General features: G+C 38.6%; 1 protein-coding gene across 7 annotated transcripts in view; it reads right to left on the bottom strand.

Moving 5' to 3' along the window:
- Positions 1-569: 569 nt before the first annotated feature.
- Positions 570-22302, bottom strand: part of agbl5 (AGBL carboxypeptidase 5) — a 131745-nt gene continuing 110012 nt past the window's right edge. For 6 of the 7 annotated variants that reach the window (XM_043676261.1, XM_043676225.1, XM_043676214.1 and 3 more), the window contains 4 exons: positions 17223-17374; positions 14882-15000; positions 6676-6771; positions 570-3671 (listed from right to left, as the gene is read on the bottom strand). In XM_043676261.1, coding sequence (XP_043532196.1) covers positions 6700-6771; positions 14882-15000; positions 17223-17374 — 343 coding nt within the window. In that variant the 3' untranslated portion in view covers positions 570-3671; positions 6676-6699. Of the gene's footprint in view, positions 3672-6675; positions 6772-14881; positions 15001-17222; positions 17375-22302 lie in introns of those variants that run through there. The other variant, XM_043676271.1, reaches the window with a different exon arrangement.

The raw sequence follows: 22302 nt of genomic DNA, 5'->3' as shown, positions 1-22302 counted from the left end.
AGGGTCACTGTTCTTGAAACGTTAACTCTGCTTTTTCTCCACAGATGCTGCCAGACCTATTGTGTTTCTCCAACAATTTATGTTTTTGTTTGTTTCCCTGGTTGGGATCAGAACATTGTGAAAGAACAAAAACATCTGCAATCATCCCAGTCCTGGCTCCATTCTGAAGACAAAACCACTTATCCTTTATTCTTTTCCCAGTTCTCATTCTGGCTTGCTAGTTAAACACAGATTACTCTTTGAATTGCAATTACTTGAAGTCTATTTACCAGCCTCCCCAAACCAGGTGTTTCCAACATTTTACATTTAACAATCTCAATTTTCAAACTTTAAGCTACATTCTTAAAACATATAAATTATGAAATTTAGTTTTTTTTGCAACAATGGTTTTTTTTGTAAGCATGCACAATATTTAGTTCATGTAGGAAAAGCTATCTACCAAACGTGATATTGCTTTCAGCAAGTCTTGTTCCACTGATGAGTACTGATTAGTGTTAAAATATTCAAAATTGTTGGGTCTCAAAGAAATGCTTGTCCATGAACATTTGCTAAATTTACATACATTGAGATATGAAAAAGTAGTTTATTGAGTCTAAACACCCATTTGCAAGTACACCTATAATTACCGTGACTCATGGTACTTATAGTGCAGCTGGATAAGCTTCTGAAACTTCTCCTACTCTATTCATCTACACAGTTAGAAACCTAGACAATGAAAATAAATGAGTGCAGATCTCAAAATCACCCATTATCGTTGTACTTAAAGTGAAAATTGTAAACTTGTGGGAGGATTTAATAGTAAAACATTATCTGTAGATATACAGTCACTGTAGAAAATGCAATCCAATATAGGACATCTCTTAAAGAACTTTTGCATATTGTATCTAAACACAGGAATTCTGTGTGACAGCGAAATACAAAGAAAAGATATAGACTTCATTCAGCTGTATCCTCATCCACACAAAAATAGTTATTAAGAACTTTATGAGTTGTAGTTTTAAGTTACATGCAAATTACACAAAGTTTGTAAGAGAAGAAGGGATTAAATTATATTCCAGTACAAGGGAGAGAGGAAGGAGACAAGATCATACATAATAGGAATTTGATTTCCATTACCCAACTCAGTCTGCCAATACTCATTTTCCAAAATAAAATAAAACTACCCTTATTCTGAACTATTATGAAAAATATTTAAAATATTGCTAGAAAGACACAAACACATTCTTAGAAAGAAAACTGTATACAAAATCAATTACCTACACTTCTTGCCAAATTTTGTAGAGAGAGGATGATCCCATTATAAAAATTCAAGTATTACAATAGAAAAAATGTATCTCAATATTTTCAAGTGTGCAAATATATTCAGTGAATCAAATAATTAGTATTCAAAAGACACAGGTGAGATAACGAAGTAGAGAATTAATCAGATATCATTCAGTTTTAACAAGGTTTTGATCTAAGTCGCAAACAAATTATGCTATAAGTAATTATGAGGGAACTCAAACCAGCACAAAAGCTAATGTTTCTTTTGGCTAATTATTTGTACACAACTGGTGATGTTAGTAGTTTTAAACATTTGCTGCAGAGAATGAAATCTGAGTAAATGTCATTTGCACAACTGAAATTTGCATTGATTGGTCTTTGATGAAAGATGACACCATGTCTAAATGACTGCATTGTACAAATAACTAAAATGTTTTAAAATCAGATATACAGTACCTCCACATATATTACAGATACATTTCATTATAACCATTTCCACAATCATTTTACTTTAGATCACAAAATATTACATAAGATAATTTTGTACAAAAGTTTGTCTCAGAAGATAGTCTTTTACATTGTCAAGTAGTGTTTATATATTACACATGTTAAATTTCTTGATTTTAAATAATAAAAGCTCAAATTTCAGAAATTTGTCAAATGTGAATTTTAAAACTAACAGCAACTACCTGTATATCAGTAGTGAGTTCTAAAGTAGAAACAACTCAAATATTCAAAAGTCCTAAATCTTATATAGGTGGTGTATAGGAATCAAGGATCCAGTTTCTTTAGAAAACAAATATCACACAAGAGATTAATTCCTACAAAATAATAAAATTGTTTAATTAGTCAGTTTCTATCAGTAGCACTGGTAGGTCAAATAGGTTGTTTTAGTGTTGGAACATTTATGGTTTCAGCCATTTCCAGTAGGCACTTGTGTAACATGTCATTAAACTGATATGTAGCAGAAACTGCTTAATAGGAGCATTTGCAAAGAATGCTTTGTAATGTCAAAACAGTGCTGGTACAGAAGCTTTAGGCTGAAGTCGCTGCTTTGTAGGCAGAGCTTCAAATACTGGTACTGAATTGGTGAACTGCAAAACTGAGAGAGTGTGAGGCATACTGCACTTGTTGGAAGAGCTACAATATAACTCAACATAATGCAAATGTACTGTTGATAAACTCTTGCTCTTGAAACTAACTCAAACCAATAAAGCTGTGTGGATACAGTTTTATATCTTTTAGTCAGGTAGAAATCATTTTTGGGTAGTCATAAACAATTAAAATGGTGAAATGTGCATTTAATAGTATTTCTTAACTGAACAAATTATCATGGAGCTATCCTGTGTGCCAAAAGTTATTCTGATTATGGGGTCCATAAAACTTCAATTTACAATAGCATAATGTACGGATACAAATCTGTGGCGCTAATCTAGGGTTGGACCAACTGATTTCCAAGCAATGGAGCACACAGAATGGAGCTGCAGACTTCAGAACAGATAGTTTAATTAAAAAAGGTGGTTTACTGAAATATTGTGTTTAGTGTGGGAATAAATAAGCTGTTATAGGCCAACAATCCCAACAAAATCTACTCATGATAAAGCTTAGACAAATAGCTGCACTGAAATGGTCTCAAAAATGTCCCAAAGTTTAAAAAGTGTTTATGCTGTGTGCATCAGTGCAACACTGCTGTGAGTGTGTTACAGTTTCATACAATTTCTAAATGTGTATTTTGAGGCACTGTTAGGAACTTTGACATTTCTGACATTGTTATTAATTTGGCTGTTAAAATGGATCAAATAAGGAATAATCTTAAAAGTCTTGAAAACCACAATGTGCTATAGTAAACATTTGTTTAAAAATGTAATTTTTTTTAAGAGAACTATTTTGAAAAATTTGTCAATGACATTTCCAACAATGATATTAATAGTTGTGAGAAGTCAACTTGCAGCAACTCCAGTCTAATCATCAGCAGTCCTTTGCTAGTTAAACTATATTCATTATTTGTGCCCAGTATGATACAGCAGAATATTCAAGCTTCCAAGCACGGATTCAACCTTCTAGAGGCTAAAATGTCAGTTAAGGTGTCCATTCAGCCCATCAATCCAGTGTCACTTCTCCGTAAGTTATGCATTCAGTTTAATTGCTTTACCCTCTCTTTATATTTTTAAATGTTTTATTTTTCACATATTTATCTAATTTCTTTTAAAAGCTGTTGTAGATTTGCCTTCCATCTTCGTTTTCTGCAGGTCTTTATGGACTTAGATTTCCACCTGGAATATTTTTGTACACTTTCATCAGATTTTCTTTTAAAATTCTTTGTCCTAACGAAAATACTCCATTTCTTATCTTTAGTTCCCTCTTAGTGGAACCTCTTTCAAATCCTTTCCATCAGCTTATTATGCTTCCTAAAAAAAAAGAACTAAAATTAGATGTTACATTCCAAATGCAGCTTAATCAATGATTTGCATGGATTTAACATTAGCTTTTTATTTATTGAGTACTTCAATTAATAAAACTTAGGATCTCAAATGTTTTAAACAACGACCTCCTATTTTCAAAGGTCTGTGTACCTGAACCCCCAACCTCTAAAACTGGCACAATTTCTACTTAGTTTTATTACATAATGTATATTTTCTCTCATTCCTTCCAAGAATGCATCACCTTGCATAGCCCCTTTATAAAATTTCATTCAATATCTGCACAAAATACCAACTCACTATGTTTTCCTAAATTGCTCACAATTTCTATGTTAACTGTGCTTTCCATTTTCATGTCATCTGCAAGTTTTGATATTGCAATTCCTAGAACTGAAGTTCAGACCACTCTCTCATACTGGTGTAGAATTTCAATAGGGATGTATGATTTGGAGATGCCGGTGTTGGACTGGGGTGTACAAGGTTAAAAATCACACAACACCAGGTGTAGTCCAACAGGTTTAATTGGAAGCACATTAGCTTTCGGAGCGACGCTCCTTCATCAGGTGGTAGTGGAGGGCTCAATCCTAAAACAGAATTTATAGCAAAAATTTAGAGTGTGATGTAACTGAAAGTATACATTGAAAAATTGATTGTCTGTTAAGCCTTTCATCTGTTAGAATACAGTGATAGTTTCACTTCTTTCATGTGTAAATCACAAAACCTTTTTTACAAAGTTGCATTCTCAGGTTAGCTGTTAACAATGGTGATCGCAAGACAATATGTTGAAGGTGTTGGCCCCCCTGTGTTCTCTGTCTAAGCCATAATGTTTAGACTGATTCTAATCTAAAAAGTGAGATAACGGAGTTTTACATAAATTCATGCAGTTTTTGAGCTCAGAGTTCAGGGATGTATGTAGTTTGGGCAACACTAGCATGACAACATTTCCTGTCAGCCCCTAGTTTCCCAGGGGAACTAACAATAAATGATGTTGCTTCCACTGGAATCACATGTAGACCAGAAGCTCTGCTATCTATCTCCGCATTAACGTTTCAGTTTTTTCAATTCTACTTCTTTATCTTTGCTCATTCTATCAAATTTCTTCGTCTCTACCCTTTCATTCCCATTGCCAGACCCTACTGGGAATATCGAGGCAAAATATTCAGTAACATCTACTTAAGATATCCTTCATTATTTTGCATCATTTTAAAAATTGTTCTCTTCCTTTATATTAAAAACTCAATTCACTATGTTTTTTATGTTGACTGTCAATTTCTCACCCATCACCTCTTTATAAGCTGCATAAGCCTTTTTTATTTTTGCTTTTGATTTTCATTTTAGCCTGATATTTGTTAAATGGTTCTTTCTTAAAGAGTGTCATTTATCTGTTCCAGTTGTTACACCGTCTTATCTTCTTTTGTCGACATATTCAGTCAGATTCTAGTTCTGAGGAAGGGTCACTGAACCCAAAACATTAACTTTGATTTGACTTCACAGCTTCTGCTAGACCTGCTGAGCATTTCCAGCAACTTCTGTTTTCGTTTGATTTACAGCAGCCGCAATTCTTCCGATTTTTATTCAGGTTCTAATCATCCTCTGCCTGCATATTTTCCCATTTTTGTTCATGGTTTTAACTGCCAACATATCTAGCTAGCACTGGTTAAGCTAATTAAAGTTGGCTTTCTCCAGTCAACTGTCTTTTCGTAAACTGCTCTCTTTTACAATTTAATTTAATTTAAATTAATTATGCTATCATCATCTTTTTGAAGATATTAATCTTGCTACACTATTGACTTTCCCACCTCATTTCTTAGAACTAAAGCTAGCACTGTCTCTTTCCCCACTAAAGTAAAATATATTGATAAAGAAAGCAGTCCTGGACACATTACAGAAACACCTCCTTCTCTTTATTATGTCCCTTACCTTTTCCTTGTCTATTTGTGAACAATTAAAGTCCCCTCTCACATGCTGGATGCTCAGTCAAATCTGAGATTGGCTGAGCTTTGGATATCAAAAGGGGATGGGGCTAACATGGGAAAATGGAGTTGATGGGAAAGTATAGCCATGATCTGACTGAAGTGTGAAGCACAGGCTGTATGGAGGACTCCTACTCCTATTTCTTTTGTTTTATATCTCACTTTGCATCTCTAATTTGTGCATATATCTATTGGCAAAATTTGTTCCCTATTATTAAAAAAAACACCTTTTTTAAGCAATCCTATTTTAAAATATTACCATCAGCCTGTCTCTTTCCTTCCCCTGTTTTATGACATGCAATGTTTATCTCTCAGTTCTGGATTAGCCTAACAAGAAGAAAAATTGCAGAAAACTCAGCAGGTCTGGCAGCATCTCTGGAAAGAGAAAAACAGTGACCCTACTGCAGAACCAAAACATTCACTCTATCTTCTCGCCACAGAAATCCAGCAATTTCTGGTTTTTGTTCCTGATTTCCAGCATCCACAGTTCTTTTTTTTTTCTGACTTGGCCTAAACTCCTAAAATTACGACAAAAAATAATTGGACCAATTTTATTTTCAATCCTTTGAAAAATCCCAGAACATCATCAAAATGACAGAGAAGAGACCACACAATCAAGATCATCACTTCTATTTCCTGACTCTGACACCCACCCAGGGTAGTGCAGCTTTGATACAAGTACACAAGGGTCAGAAAAATCAACCCCATTAGTTCTTCACTAGTATGTAATTTCTGCTAAGTGTAATTAGTGCCTTAAGCAATTCAGTTTCTAATTAAAGGTTTGAAAATTAAAATTAAGAACACGGCAAGTGTTTTTGAACTATCACGTGAAAAGGTTTCACTTTGACCAAACATGCTGCACAAAATTCTCTGGTTTATTACCCGATGAGACCAACATTACACTGAAAGCACATTGACACACTCTGTCCACCAACTTAAACACACAGGCATAAAGGTGAACAGGCACACTCAATTCAGGCAGATGTAAAGTACACATAATAAAGGTTTTTAATACAAACCATAGAAATAGTAGAATTGCAGTATCAGCCCTCTGTACAAAATGAAAATATCTGTCTATATGCAGGCATCTGCTCTGTTCCAGTTGCCAATGAAAGCTGTTGAAAAAGTACAAAAATTATTATAATAATAATCAGAACTACTCAAATATCTTTTTTGACTATCAAATGCATTTAAAATTGCACATGATTGAAGTCTTTCCTGTACAATTCTCATTTCAGTGTTCAATCACAACTGCATCCTTTATAAACTGTGCATAAAACTGATCACTATTAAAAACATTCGATGAGTTTGCATATGGTTGTGTGACAGAAAACAAATATATTGTGGGAAAGAAAAGTGAATACATTTCAGTTTCTTTAAAATACATTGAAATTAAAATATATTTTTTAAAAACAAAAATGTTCATCCAAATCCCACGTCAGGACAATAACTCGATCCAAAATGATTGTGTAAGCTATTTTGGCCCATTTCTACTTATTTTATTTATTTTTATTACTAGTTGTTTTGCTGACTTGACGTGGTATGATATTTATAACAAAACAGCTATCGTCCGATGAACATGGGCCAGACCCAAAGAATGAACAGGGCAAGTATGAAGGAAAAAGTTGGTAACATTCCAAAATAGGGTTGATTCCAAAATGAATCTTTTTGATTAGGGAATATAATGCAGAAAGAGATGTGTAGACAAGTTAGAGATACATGGATGCAAAATGGATATGAAACAAATGCAGTAGGAGCAAGAATAAATAATGCTAAATTTAGTTTAACATTGGAAATTAATTTTAATCAGCAAGGCTTTACTCCAGAGCAACCTGCACATAGTGAGTTGTTACAAATTTGGGTTGTTATAAAATGTTCCATCAGCTCACACACAGTGCCACAGGAGATATATTAACTGTTAGAAACTGGATAATGTCAGCTACAAAATAGTTTTTCATGCACATTCCCAAGATGGAAAATAGAGAAAAAAATGATCAGCTTTACTGAACTATATTCTGCAACTCAAGGGCCCTGCAAAATCCAATGCAATATTAATCACATTAACAATTGTCAAGGGTCCTAAATGACGACCTAAAACAAGCACATGGCCCTTTCCACATGTTAATTGGCAGAAAAGCCAATTTCTGGGACTCTGAAAAATCGTGTTGACTTGACCAGAGCAGACAGTGGGCATTCAACACAAAAAGTGCATTTTATGAAATCCTATTCCTTACAGAACATGGAAGACAACAAAGGTGCTTCTTTTCAAGAAAGGACAACATAAGGGCGGCACGGTGGCACAGTGGTTAGCACTGCTGCCTCACAGCGCCAGAGACCCGGGTTCAATTCCCGACTCAGGCGACTGACTGTGTGGAGTTTGCACATTCTCCCCGTGTCTGCGTGGGTTTCCTCCGGGTGCTCCGGTTTCCTCCCACAGTCCAAAGATGTGCGGGTCAGGTGAATTGGCCATGCTAAATTGCCCATAGTGTTAGGTTAAAAGGGGTAAATGTAGGGGTATGGGTGGGTTGCGCTTCGGCGGGTCGGTGTGGACTTGTTGGGCCGAAGGGCCTGTTTCCACACTGTAAGTAATCTAATCTAATCTAATAAGCCTGCAGTTCAATACCCAGGCTAGTATCAGTGTAACTGACTTGACTTACCCCTAACCCTGAAGGCTTAAAACTGACCACTGAAAAGGAGGACATCAGTCCCAGAACCATTTGGAATTAAAATTTCACGAGGTATTACAAGGAAGGTATGGAGGGAAGGCCCCTTACAAGGAAAAGGCTGAGGGACTTAAGGCTGTTTTCACTAGAGAGAAGAAGGTTGAAAGGCCACTTAACTGAGACATACAAGATAATCATAGGGTTAGATAGGGTGGAAGGTGAGAGTCTTTTTCCTCAGATGGCGATGGCTAACATGAGAAACATAGCTTTAAATTGTGGGGTGATAGATATAGAACAGATGTCAGAGATAGTTTCTTTACTCAGTAGTAGGGGTGTGGAACACACTGCCTGCAACAGTAGTAGACTCGCCAACTTTACGGGTATTTAAATAGTCATTGGATAGACATATGGATAAGAATGGAATAGTGTAGGATAGATGGTCTTCAAATTGGTTCCACAGGTCGGCGCAATAGCGAAGGCTGAAGGGAATGTACCGCGCTGTAATGTTCTATGCTCTACGTTCTAAACAAGATTCAGAACTGAAGTAATGGTAAATAATTCACATTATACAAAATAGTGTTTGTCCGCTCAAATGCAGTTGCCAATCAAACATATACTTAAAGAGATTCACCTGACTTCCCCACGAAAGAGCAAAATAATAGCAGAGCTACAGTAATTCATTTGCAACAATTGGAAATACAGTTTTTGGAACACAATGAAGCAGGAAATCAGCTGGAGAATTTCTATAATATAAGCATGTCCAATCAAAGCTTGCTTACACAATCCCCGGATACTAAGCTTGTGTATGACATGGACCGGCTAATTTCTGCAAGTTAACATGTATTTATAACCTTTCTGAAACTATAATCGGCCTTATTCTCCTTTTCCCCCGTAACCCTTGATCTCCTTACCAAGAAAACCTATCTATCTCTGTCTTAAATACACCCAACGACTTGCCCTCTACAGCAATGAGTTCCACAGAGTCACCAACCTCTGGCTGAAGAAATTCCTCCTCATCTCAGTTCCATAGGGTCATCCCTTCACTCTGATATCATGCCTTCAAATCCCAGTATCTCCTGCTTCTCTATTCGGGCCTCTCAGTATTCTCAAGTTTCAATCAGATACCTGACAACCCTCCCACATTGGAAAAGGGCAATGTTAGCGAGAATACGGAGATACAGGCGACAAGGTTAGATGGGATTGTGGTTGACAATGAGGAGGTTTTAACAATTTTGAAAGATCTGAAAATATTCAAGACCTCTGGGCCAGATGGGATTTATCCTTGGATTCTTTGGGAAGCCAGGGAGGAGGTTGCAGAGTTTTTGGCTTTGATCTTTATGTCATCACTGTCGACAGGAGTAGTGCCAGAAGACTGGAGGATAGCAAATGTTGTCCCCTTGTTTAAGAAGGGGAGTTGAGACAACCCTGGTAATTATAGACCAGTGAGCCTTACTTCAGTTGTTGGTAAGGTGTTGGAAAAGGTTATACGGGATAGGATTTATAATCATCTGGAGAGGAATAATTTGATTAGAGATAGTCAACACAGTTTTGTGAAGGGTAGGTCATGCCTAACTAACCTTATTGAGCTTTTCAAGAAGGTGACAAAACAGGTGGATGAAGGTAAACTGGTTGATATGGTGTATATGGACTTCAGTAAAGTGTTTGATAAGGTTCCACATGGTAGGCTATTGCAGAAAATACGGAGTTTCGGAATTGAAGATGATTTAGCGAATTGGATCAAAAATTGGCTAGCTGAAAGAAGACAGAGGGTAGTGGTCGATGGGAAATGTTCATCCTGAAGCTCAGTTACAGGTGATGTGTTGCAAGGATCTGTTTTGGGGCCACTGCTGTTTGTCATTTTTATAAACGATTTGGATGTGGGCGTAGAAGGATGGGTTGTAAATTTGTGGATGACACTAAGACAGGCAGAGTTGTGGATAGTGCTGAAGGATGTTGTGGATTACAGAGGGACATAGATAAGATGCAGAGTTGAGTGGAGGAATGGCAAATGGAGTTTAATACGGAAAGGTGTGAGGTAGCTCACTTCGAAAGAAGTAACAGGAATGCAGAGTACTGGGCTAATGGTAAAGCTCTTGGCAATGTAGATGAACAGAGAGATCTTGGTGTCAAGGTGCATAAATTCCTAGAAGTTGCCATCCAGGTTGATAGGGTTGTATGGAAGGCCTATGGTGTGTTGGTGTTTATTGGTTGGGGGATTGAGTTTCAGAGCCACGAGGTCATGCTTCAGCTGTACAAGGCACTGGTAAGGCTGTACCTGGAGTATTGCTTATAGTTTTGGTCACCGCATTATAGGAAGGATGTGGAAGTTTTGGAAAGGTTTCAGAGGAAATTTACTAGGACGTTGCCTGGTATGAGGAAAGGCTGAGGGAACTGAGATTGTTTTCGTTGGAGAGAAGATGGTTGCGAGGTGGCTTAATCGAGACGAATAAGATAATTTGAGGGTTAGATAGGTTGGACAGTGACAGCCTTTTTCCTCCAATGGTGAAGGCTAACACAAGGGGACATAGCTTTAAAGGAGCGATAGATTTAGGACAAATATCAGGGGTAGTTTCTTTACTCAGAGTAGTAGGGGTGTGGAACAGACTGCCTGCAACAGTAGTAGACTCGCCGACGTTAAAGACATTTAAATGGGCATTGGACATACATAGGGATAATAATGGAATGGTGCAGGTTTGATGGGCATTAGATTAATTTCACAGGTTGGCGCAACATCGAGGGCCGAAGGGCCTGTACTGTGCTGTAACCTGTTATGTTCTATGTTACATAGCCTCCTGAAATTCTCGTCCTCTTGAAATGAATGCAAATATTTTATTTGCCTTCCCTGAAGAAGGGCTTATTCCCAAAACGTCGATTCTCCTGTTCCTTTGATGCTGCCTGACCTGCTGCGCTTTTCCAGCAACACATTTTTAAGCTTTTGCCTTCCCTACTGCCAACTAAAGCTGCATGGTAACCTTAAGAGAATCCTAAGTCCCTTTGTGCTTCATATTTCTGAGGCCTTTCCCCATTTAGAACATAGTCTTTGCCTCTATTCTTCCTACCAAAGTGCATAAGCTCACACTTTTCCACACTGGTATTCCAATGACCACTTCTTTGCCCTCTCTGCAACCTGTCCAAGTTCTTCTGCAGCCTTCCCACTTTCTAGCCCTTCACCTCTCTTTGTGTCATCTGCAAATTTGAGCAAATATGCCCTCAGTTTCTTTGTCCAAATTGTTAATGTATAACATGAATAGTTGTGGCCCTAACATGGACCCCTGTGGAACTCCACTAATCACCGGATGTCATCCTGAAAATGTCCCCTTTATTCCCATTCTCAGCCTTCTGCAAGTCAGCCAATCCTCTATCCATGCCAGTACCTTGCCCCTAACACCATGAACTTTAATCTTATTTAGCAGCCTCCTGTGTGGCACCTTATCAAAAGCCAACTGGAAATCCAAATACATCACATTTACTGGCTCTCCTTTGTCTAAGTTGCTTGTTACCTTCTCAAAGAATTATAACAGATTTGTCAGGCAAGACCTTTCCTTGATGAGATGTGCTGACTCAGCCCTATTTTACCATGCTGTTCCAAGTTCTCTGCAATCTCATCTTTAATAATGGACTCTTTACAAACAACTGAGGTCAGGAAACCAGCCTTCTACCTCCCTTCCTTCTTAAACAGGGGTGTTACATTAGCCATTTTCTAGTCCTCTGGGACCCTTCCTGACTCCAATGATTCCTGAAAGATCACCATCAATGCCTGTACAATCTCCTCAGCCGTTTCCTTCTGAACTCTGGGGTGCAATGCATCTGCTCCAGGTGATTTATCCACCTTTGGACCTTTCAGCTTCCCCAACACCTTCTCATGACCCTAGCTACCTTGAAGCTCAGTATGCTTCTAGTGTCTTTCACTTTGAAAACTGATGCAAAGTACCTATTCAGTTCCTCTGCCATTTCTTTGTTCCCCATTACTACTTCTCCAGCCTCATTTTCCAGCACGCCAATGTCCACTCTTGATTCTCTCTTACCTTTTAGATATCTAAAAATATTCTTGCAATCTTCTTTTATATTACTAGCTAGTTTACTCTCAGATTTCATCTTCTTCCACTAATTGCTTTTTATCACTGCTAGTTTTTAATGGATTCCCAATCCTCTGGCTTCCCACTAATCTTTACCACATTGGATGCTTTTTCTTTTGCTTTTATGGTGTTCCTGACTTCCCTTGTCAGCTACAGTTGCCTCATCCTCCCATTAGTATGTTTTTTCTTCCTGCTGTGCTTTCTGAATTACCCCCAAAAATCCTGCCATTGTTGCTCCACCATCTTCCCTGCTAGGCTCCCCTTCCAATCAACTCTAGCCAGCTCCTCCCTCATGTCTTTACTCAATTGTAATATTATTACATCAGATTCCAGTTCCTCACTCTCAAACTGCAAAGTGAATTCTATCACACTTCATCACTGCCCTGTAAAAAGTTCCTTCACCTTCAGCTCCCTAATTAAATCTGTCTCATTACATATCATCAAATCTAGAATTGCCAGTTTATAAATGGGCTCTACCACAAGCTGCTCAAAAAAGCCATCTCAAAGATATTCCCTAAATTCCTTTTCTTGGGATCCACCACCAGCATGATTTTCCAAGACGACTGTAGATTGAATATTTTCAACGGTGCCTTTCTTACAAGCCTTTTCTATCTCCTTAAATATTTTCTTCTCCAAATTCTGATGGCTGCTAGGAGGGCAGTACACAGCTTCCATCAGGGTCTTTTCTCAAGTTCCTCAACTCTACCCACATAGATTCTACACTTTCCGACCCTACATCATTTGTCACTGTCAATTTCATTTCATTTCTTACTAACAAGGCAATCCCATCTGCCTGTCCTCTCGATAGGACACATATCCTTGGATATTTAGTTCCCAGCCTTCATCCTCTTGCAGCCACGTCTGTGATACCCACAGCATCATACCTGCCAATTTCAATTTGCGCATGCAAGTTCAAAACTCTCAGCCCTGTGTTGACTCTCCCCCTTCTCATAGTTGTTCCCTAATCTGCCTGAAGTTAGATTCCTGACCTTTTCCATACTCTCTGTCCTGTTATTTTTTCCCCAAAAAACTTTAATAACATTTGATGAGCCACCCCCCTTTATCTTTCCTTATAATTTTCCATGTAACTGACCCCTATGACTGCAGTTAGTTATGTGATTTGCCCGGACTCTGGTCCCAGCATGGTACAGAGAAGAAAGGAGAAAACAAAACAAAATAACCACTGGTGCTAATTAATGCCCTTGGCAGAGTACCTTGGACACCCAAATTTCATTGCTTCTTAAATAATTTCACAGGAAATGCACAACCGTTCTGTGCAAATAAAAACAACAATCTTTATTAAGTTAATATTATTTAGAGAAGCATCTTATGATCAAGTATAAAAAAAAGGAACAGACAAGAAGGAACAAATGCTACAAGATTAAATTTGACACAATTCAAATTTGATATTTAATTCTAGTGCCCTTTTTTCATAAGGAAGAGAATAATTTGCTTTCTGAAATAATATATATTTAGGACTATTTATTTCAGTTTGACCTAGAAAATGGGTCAAATTCTCAGTAAGAGAAGTGCTTGATGCCCTTCCTTATAAAATTAACGAACGTGCTTGGCAGATCTCCACTTTAGTTCTATCAGAAATATAAACCCATCACAGACTTGTGAAGCAGTTTAATTGTGCTATTGGAGACACTTTAGGTTGACCAGTCCTGGACAAAAGCACTGTGATTTTTTTAAAAATTTAAAATAATTATTTGCACTTACAGACCACCTTTAATGCCCACCCAAAGTGGACATGCCAAAATGCTTTACAGCTAAAGCACCACTTCAAGTCGTCACCACTTCAAAGTACGGTGCACATATCAGCCAAACTGTGCACAGCAAACCTTGACAAAAACAATGCAATGATCTTCACATGATCTGTTTTAATGCACTGATTGGTGGAAAAATTGGCAAGTAACTGCAACATTGGGGTGGCACAGCGGCCCAATGGTTAGCACTCACAGTGCCAGGGATCCAGGTTCAATTCCAGCCTCAGGCAACTGTCTGCGTGGAGCTTGCACATTCTCTCGTGTCTGTGTGGGCTTGCTTCGGTTTCCTCCCACAATCCAAGGATGTGCAGGTTAGGTGAATTGACCATGCTAAATTGCCCATAATGTTCAGGGATGGGTAGGTTAGGTGCATTAGTCAGGGAAAATGTAGAATAATAGGGTAGGGGAACGGTTCTGGGTGGGTTACTCTTCGGAGGATCGATGTGGACTTGTTGGGCTAAATGGCCTCTTTCCACACTATAGGGAGTCTAATCTCAATTGTTCTCCCAAATAGTGCCATGGGATCTTTTACATTTCCCTGAGAAAGCAGATGGATTTCAGTTAAACACCAACACCACGAACACTGGCATATCTAACAGTGCAATACTTCCTCACAAGTTGAGTTTGCACTCAAGTCCAAAAAATGGGACTTGAACGAAGAACCTTTTGACTAAGAGGCAAGAACTCAGCCACAACTGACAGCAAAAATGCAAATACCTTCTCAGAAATATCCAGCTGCGTTTCTACTTCACCATTAATAGTGGACACAGAATCTTCAGAACTACATTTCAGTGCTGATGGAGACAAAGTCATAGCGGAACAATTCAATATGCTACCTGTTGATAAAGCCAAGGGAGGAAATAAATTCATGGATTATTTTCCACTCTTTACCCAAGTCAAATTAGGAATAAACCATCTGGTGAATATTTATGTGCCAAACTGTGACTTCTTCAATATCTGAACCCAAATATTTAAAAATGAATCTTGTAAAAATAACCTTCAAAATGTTTGTCATAGTTCCTCTTAATCTATCACACCAAGTTCCTCAACACACTTATTTTCAATGAAATTGATGATAATTCAATAATTAGGAAAGAAACTTTATTTTGTATGCCAATAAGAAACACCCCAAAAGGGTGCAATGAATTATGTAGACTCCAAACCCCACTACCTGACCCAACCCGATTTTGTGAATCTTCCCTTAGACCAAACATGGTCTGACCTGACCCATGCTCCTGCAGAACCCTGACCTACCCCTGACCTTCCCACCTACCCTAAGCACTGCATTACTTACCTCACCATTTTAACTCCGGCACCTGGCTCTCCTGAGACTCTACCCATCTAGCACCCTGCCCCCTCCCCAGCTGCAATCTTACCTGCCCAGCACTCTACACATTTCCAGGAGGTGATGGTATTATCACTGGATTGTTAACAGAGACCCAGGTAATTTCTAGGGAACAGGTTTGAATCCCACTACAGCAGATGGTTACATTTGAATTCAATATAATCAATAAAGATCTGGAATTAGGAATCAAATGATGACCACAAAACCACTGTGGACTGTCAGAGAAAAACGCATCTGGTTCACTAATGTCATTTTGGGGAATGTAACTACTATCCTTACCTGGTCTGGCCTACATTAGGCTTCAAACTAAAAGTTACATTCTAAATCCTATGAATCAAGGAAAACTGAAAGGTAAGAAAGGTATAGCTAAGACAGCAAAAAATAAACAGGAAAAGAATGATCCTTTTCAAAAAATGATGAATATTAGGCACTTTTGATTGATTTTACAGAAAGGCTACAGTATTGACAGAAACCTGGTCACTTTACTGAACAAAATTGAAATTAGGGCCTGGTGGCTCAGTCGTTAGCATTGCTGCCTCATGGTGCCAGGGACCTGGGCTCGATTCCAGTCTCGGACAACAGTCTGTGTGGAGTTTGCACATCCTCCCTGTGTCTGCAGGGATTTCCTCCAGGTGTTCTGGCTTCCTCCCACAGTCCAAAGATGTGCAGGTTAGGTGGATTGGCCATGCTAAATTGCACATAGAATCCAGGAATGTGTAGGTTAGGTGGGTTAGCCATGGGGAATGCACCATTACTGGGATAGGGTCGGTCTGAGTGGGATGCTCTTCAGAGGGTCAGTGTGGACTTGATGGGCTGAATGACTTGCTTCCACACTGTAGGAATTCTATGGAAGAAATGCAAATAAACATATCTTGGAGGGATAGAAAGCAGGTAGAGTGGCAATAAAGGTATAAGAGGGAATTCAGATATGATGATAGGGCAGGAAGTGGGGTGCAGAGTCAATGAGACTGAAGCACAAAGACAAAGGGTGTGCTACGTTAGTCAGATGGCTCTGCTAACCTGCAAATTATGTAAGGAAATAAGTGGAATTCTGAAATCAGATTAGAGAGCGGAGTTTCAGAAAGGCACGGAAAATTTTATATATCCACTTTTTAATTGGGATAAAGAGGGATCAGTTAAATGAAGAAAAATTAAACGAATACCTAAACTACTGGGCAATCCTTTCCTCAGTCATTAGTTTGACATAGGATAGAGGTGTTGTTAGATCTAGTTATGAGCAAAGAACCAGATAAGGTGGACAACCTAAATGTGGGGGCGTACCATGCAAGTATATACGAAAGTAAGAAGCAATTTTTTAAACAGAGAGATATGGATAATCCATGCAACTACACACTAGTTAAATTAACATCTATAGAAGGGCAATTTTTTAAATTGAGAAGAAGACTAGAATTGAAAGTAGCAGAGATATTAAGAGGGACATCAGTGCCAAACAAGTCTTTGAGTAGATTAAATGTAATGAACATACATGGATTTTAAGACCTTTGACAAGATTTCATACATCAGATTACAAGGGAAGATTATTCAATGCTATTCACAGTAAGAACTACAAATTAGATTCAAAACTGATTAGAAAGCAGCATGTAGGAGTTAAGGGTAACTTTTCAAAGTTACACAAAAAAAGATAACGGCATCCAGTTCAGGTCTGGAGCTACTTCTGTTAATTCCAATTCAAATAATGAATCATGCACTTACATCCACTTGGTTCTTCTTGAACATTCGGCTGCACGCTTTTCAACCCAGGGTTCTGACTGACTTTGTCGGTGGTTAGTCGCAGATTTCCCTGGGATGTAAGCACATCACTTTTTCTCACGGGGATTCTACTGGGTCTCAGCTGTTGTTCAGAACTATGAATGAAGAGAAAACACAAGCCAACATTTGTGACATGACATACTGGGAGAAACATGCATTTGGTTGCTACAAAGGCTTTTTTGTAACCTGTTGGATGATGACCTGGTGTTGTGTGGTTTTTGACTTTAGAAAAAACTCAGCATGTTTGGTTGCATGTGTGGTGAAAGAAATAGAGTTCATGTTTGGAGACAGATATGACTTCTTTGGATCTCAAGTCATAGTGAACTCAAAATGTTAGAAGTGTTTCTTTCTCCAAAGATGCTAAGTTTTAGATCTGCTGAGGTTTTTTTTAGGACTTTGCTTCTCTTTCAGATTTCCAGAATCCTTAGTACTTGGTCTCTATTTATCCATTTTATTTTTAAGATTAGCTAGGTATAAAATCTATGATAATTAAAATTGTGATTGGTGTGCACCCATAGAATCACAGATGTCACTGATCAGAGAAAACAAGCAGAAGGTACAGGATATATCCATGAGCTAACAGGTATAAGGCATGCGAATTCAGCCTGCTCCAAGCCAAGGGTATGAGCAACAGAAATAATGAGAAAGTTTTTCAGGATGGATGAGAGCCACCTTGTCTTAACCTTTCCTCCCTCCTGTTACAACTCAGCTCCAATAGATGCAAAGATCAGTTGGGATGCAGGTCCTGACAACCCATGTGTTTATAACATGACCACACTCAAAAAGTATGAAGTGGGTGAAGGAGGCAGGTTCCATTCTAGAGGTAGCGATGTCACAGAGCAACAATCGCTTTTTTTGCGGGGGTGGAGGGAGGGGAGAGAGAGAGAGAGAGAGAGAGAGAGGTACCCAGAGTGGTTTACTTTTCCTTTCACAGGATTTTATTACCTGGGTGATTGTCTTTTCAAAATCAGAAAAGCCTATCTTTGATCCTTGTGAGCAAGCAGCTCTGGGGAGAAGGTGATTAAGGCCTTATCTAAATCAGGTGTGAATAGTTGGGGTGGGAGCGGTTGGGTTTGGGAGGTTGGGGGAAGGTTTGAAGAGAATACATTATATTGTGATAGATGTGTTTTCAATACAACAAATGAAATTTGTGGTAAAAATTAAGGGAAGGGCTTTGTCCTACACCATCCTGCAACTGAGAATCTCCCCCTGCAGTTTAATTTTTGACAAAAGAGGCATTTCTCTTATCAAGGCTGCACTAACCAAGGACATTAAGTAGTTAGTGATGAAAAGGTTGCTAGGTGACACTGGACTGGATGTCTGGAACATCAAGGCTGCTCGTGACTTAAGCTGTCTCCAAGTTGTTTTTCATCATGACAAAGCTGTTGAAGTAGAGAAATAGAGATGTACAGCACGGAAACAGAACCTTCGGTCCAACTTGTCCATGCCGACCAGATATCCTAACCTAATCTAGTCCCATTTGCCAGCACTTGGCCCATATCCCTCTAAACCCTTCCTATTCATATGCCCATCCAGATGCCTTTTAAATACTGTAATTGTACCAGCATCCACCACTTCCTCTGGCAGCTCATTCCATACATGTACCACTGTTTGTGTGAAGAAGTTGCCCCTTCAGTCGCTTTTATATCTTTCCCCTCTCACCTGAAACCTATGTCCTCTAGTTCTGGACTCCCCTATTCCAGGGAAAAGACGTTGTCTATTTATCCTATCCATGCCCCTCACGATTTTATAAACCTCTGTAAGGTCACCTCTCAGCCTCCTGCACTCCAGGGAAAACAGCCCCAGTCTATTCAGCTTCTTCCTATACCTCAAATCCTCCAACCCTGGCAACATTCTTGTAAATCTTTTCTGAACCCTTTCAAGTTTCACAACATCCTTCCGATAGGAAGGAGACCAGAATTGCATGCAATATTCTGAAAATGACCTAACCAATGTCCTGTACAGCTGCAACATGACTTCCCAACTCCTAAACCCAATGCTCTGACCAAGAAAGGAAAGCATACCAAACACCTTCTTCACTATTCTATCTACCTGTGACTCTACTTTCAAGGAGCTGTGAACCTGCATTCTAAGGTCTCTATGTTTAGCAACACTCCCCAGGACCTTATCATTAAGTATATAAGTTCTGCTCTGATTTTATTTTCCAAAATGCAGCACATCACATTTATTTAAGTTAAACTCTACCTGCCAATCCTCAGCCCATTGGCCCGTCTGATCAAGATTCCATTGGCCCGTCTGATCAAGATTCCATTGGCCCGTCTGATCAAGATTCCATTGTAATCTGAGGTAACCTTCTTCGCTGTCCACTACACCTCAAATTTTGGTGTTATCTGCAAACTTATGAACTATACTTCCTATGTTCACATCCAAATCGTTTATAGAGTAGATTCTATTGTCTAGTTAATTGGAATGATAGCTGCTTGAATGCATTACTGGAAGTCAAGTATAAGAAAATATTCCATTATCCATTGCTTATTCTATATTATGATTGAGTTATGGAGTGGTAAATAGATACAAATGACTCTGCAAATCTCTCACTGGCAGAACCATTCTATGGCATACAGAATGGCACATCCACACTATAGCCAGGAGAATGGCAGAACTGTTCACTACGTCGCATAATCCAGGTGTGTGCTGCCCGCTAAGGTTCAAATCTAATTTCAGTAGCTGTCCAACAATCAGTTCATGAGGATTCACTGTGGGGAGAAGGGGGGGCAAGTTGGATTTCTTTGAGATTTTGGAAGCTTTACATGACATGCCTTACCCTAAAACTTATGTAGCAAGTAAACTTTCTCAGTATGCTAGGATATTGGTGATCATTGATCAGCCATCTTGGTTCATTGACATAACCCAGTGGAATAGACCTCCCCAAGGGCTGAAATTCTTCTCATTCAATTTCAAAAATTCCTACAAGCCAAAACTACTGGACATATTACTGGAAATTGAATAGCATTCTTTGTTGGGAGTTGCATGGTTTTAGCAGGTTACACTTCAGCAGTACTTCCCTTGAGAAACTGCAAATGGTTCTTCTTCTTGGATTGCTGCGGATTGTTTGATGAAGGTGATACCAAAAAGCTGTTATAGGGAATTGCAGAATTTCCACCAGGCAATAATACAGGAACAATTACACATGGTCAAGTCAGAATGGCATGTGACTTGGGAGAAGAATTGGGTACTGATGCTTTTCCCATGCAACTCATGCTTTTGTCTTTCCACGTAACAGAAGATGTAGGTTTTGGAGATGCGGCCAATAAGCTTTGCTGAGTTGCAGCAAGTCTAATTTCTGGATCTCCCTAAAATAAAACTCTAACCCTCTCTGTCCTTTGCTTACTGCCTCCCCATCACCAACACTCATTTCCTCTCCAAGGTCTTTGAAGGTGTTGTCACCTCTCAAATTTCTGTCTACATTTCATGGCACTCCAATCAGAACTAACATGGCTTTAAAATCACAAATGATATCCTACATAATGATGAAGGAGGTAAACTATCCCTTCTCACCTTTCTTGACTTGTCTACGGCTTTTAACACAGTCAAGCATACCATTCTCCTTCAATCTAGTTCTACTATTGTCCACTTGAATAGGACTAAACTTGTCTGGCTCCTTTATTATGGAAATAATCTGGTGATTCTGTAATGACTTGTCCCTGAGTCTCTACCCTTGGCCCCTTCCCATTTCCTAACCATATACTGCTCTTTGGGAATGTCATCCAAACAAACAGTGTAGGTTTCCACGTATATGCTGATGGCACCCAACTTTATCTTACCACCACTCTCTACAGTCTAGAAATTGTCAGATTGCTAGTCAGTTATCCAGTACTGGATGAGCAGAAACTTACACAGCTGTGAAAGCAGATAGTATTCTTCCTGGTCCCCACCATAAATTCCATTCCCCTAATCTTGACCCCATCTGTCTGCCTTTCCATATTTACAGCTCATGATGCAGTATCCTCTACTCTGGAGTGGCCAAATGCAGATTTAACCATTGTTTTGCAGAATGTCTTCTTTCAGTCCACAAACAGGGGGTCCCCAATTTACAAACGTCTAACTTACAAAAGCTTGTACTTACAAACATGGTCTCACACAGGGGTGTAATTTTAAAGTCCCGACTTACACCATTTCCTGTACTTACACACAGCTCCTTTATTTTGTCCTGCATTGTATTCCGACTTGCGAACAAATCAACTTGCAAACAGACTTCAAACGGAACCCATTCATAACCCAGGGAGTGTCGGCCTATAATTCCAAGCTTATGGTCACCTATCATTTTAATTCTCTGTTTTGCACCCACCCTGATTATTCTGTTCTTGGCCTTTTATAATGTTCCAATGAAATTCAACATAAGCTTGAAGAACAGCACCACTTTCAGTTACGCATTTGACAGCTTTTCAAACTAAATATTGAGTTCAACAATTTTTGATCACAACCTCTGCCCCTTTTTGTAGATGAATTGATGGATTTTCATTCTGATCACTAGTTAATAATTTCATTCAACTGCCACCATGGCTGATGTCACTCCTGATGGAACTGATTTTGCACTCTAGCAATCTCTATGCTTGTGTGTAGTTCACATGTAGTATGTCATAAGAAAATCTTGGGCTTCACTGTAAAAGAAAAGTGGCATTTTTTTCTGAACATGTCAATGCATCACACTGCACAAATAAAATCAAGAAAGGAAAAGCTGAAAATCGCAGAAATAGAAATTGCAAAAATTAACAGGCAATCAGAATATGCAAATGGAAAAGGTATTTAAAGTTTTTGGTAAAGCCCATAATCAGAACTGTAAACATAAGCAGTATAATTTCACAACATAATGCACAGTTCAGTACAAAATGACTCAGACCTTCCAGAAGAATAACACATGCAATTTTGAAAAATCTTCTCACTGTTTTAACTTACATAAATCTACATGTGTATCCAAAAACAATATTTTCAGAGTATTTCAACTGTATATTTCTGTTTCTTTACTTTTTGTGGCATCAAATGTTTGATGCATTAATGATGC

Source organism: Chiloscyllium plagiosum, chromosome 3 (genome assembly GCF_004010195.1).
Source record: "Chiloscyllium plagiosum isolate BGI_BamShark_2017 chromosome 3, ASM401019v2, whole genome shotgun sequence".
NCBI classification, from domain to species: Eukaryota; Metazoa; Chordata; class Chondrichthyes; order Orectolobiformes; family Hemiscylliidae; genus Chiloscyllium; species Chiloscyllium plagiosum.
Note: the sequence above shows the minus strand (reverse complement) of the source record. Positions and strands in the feature narration are given on the sequence as shown.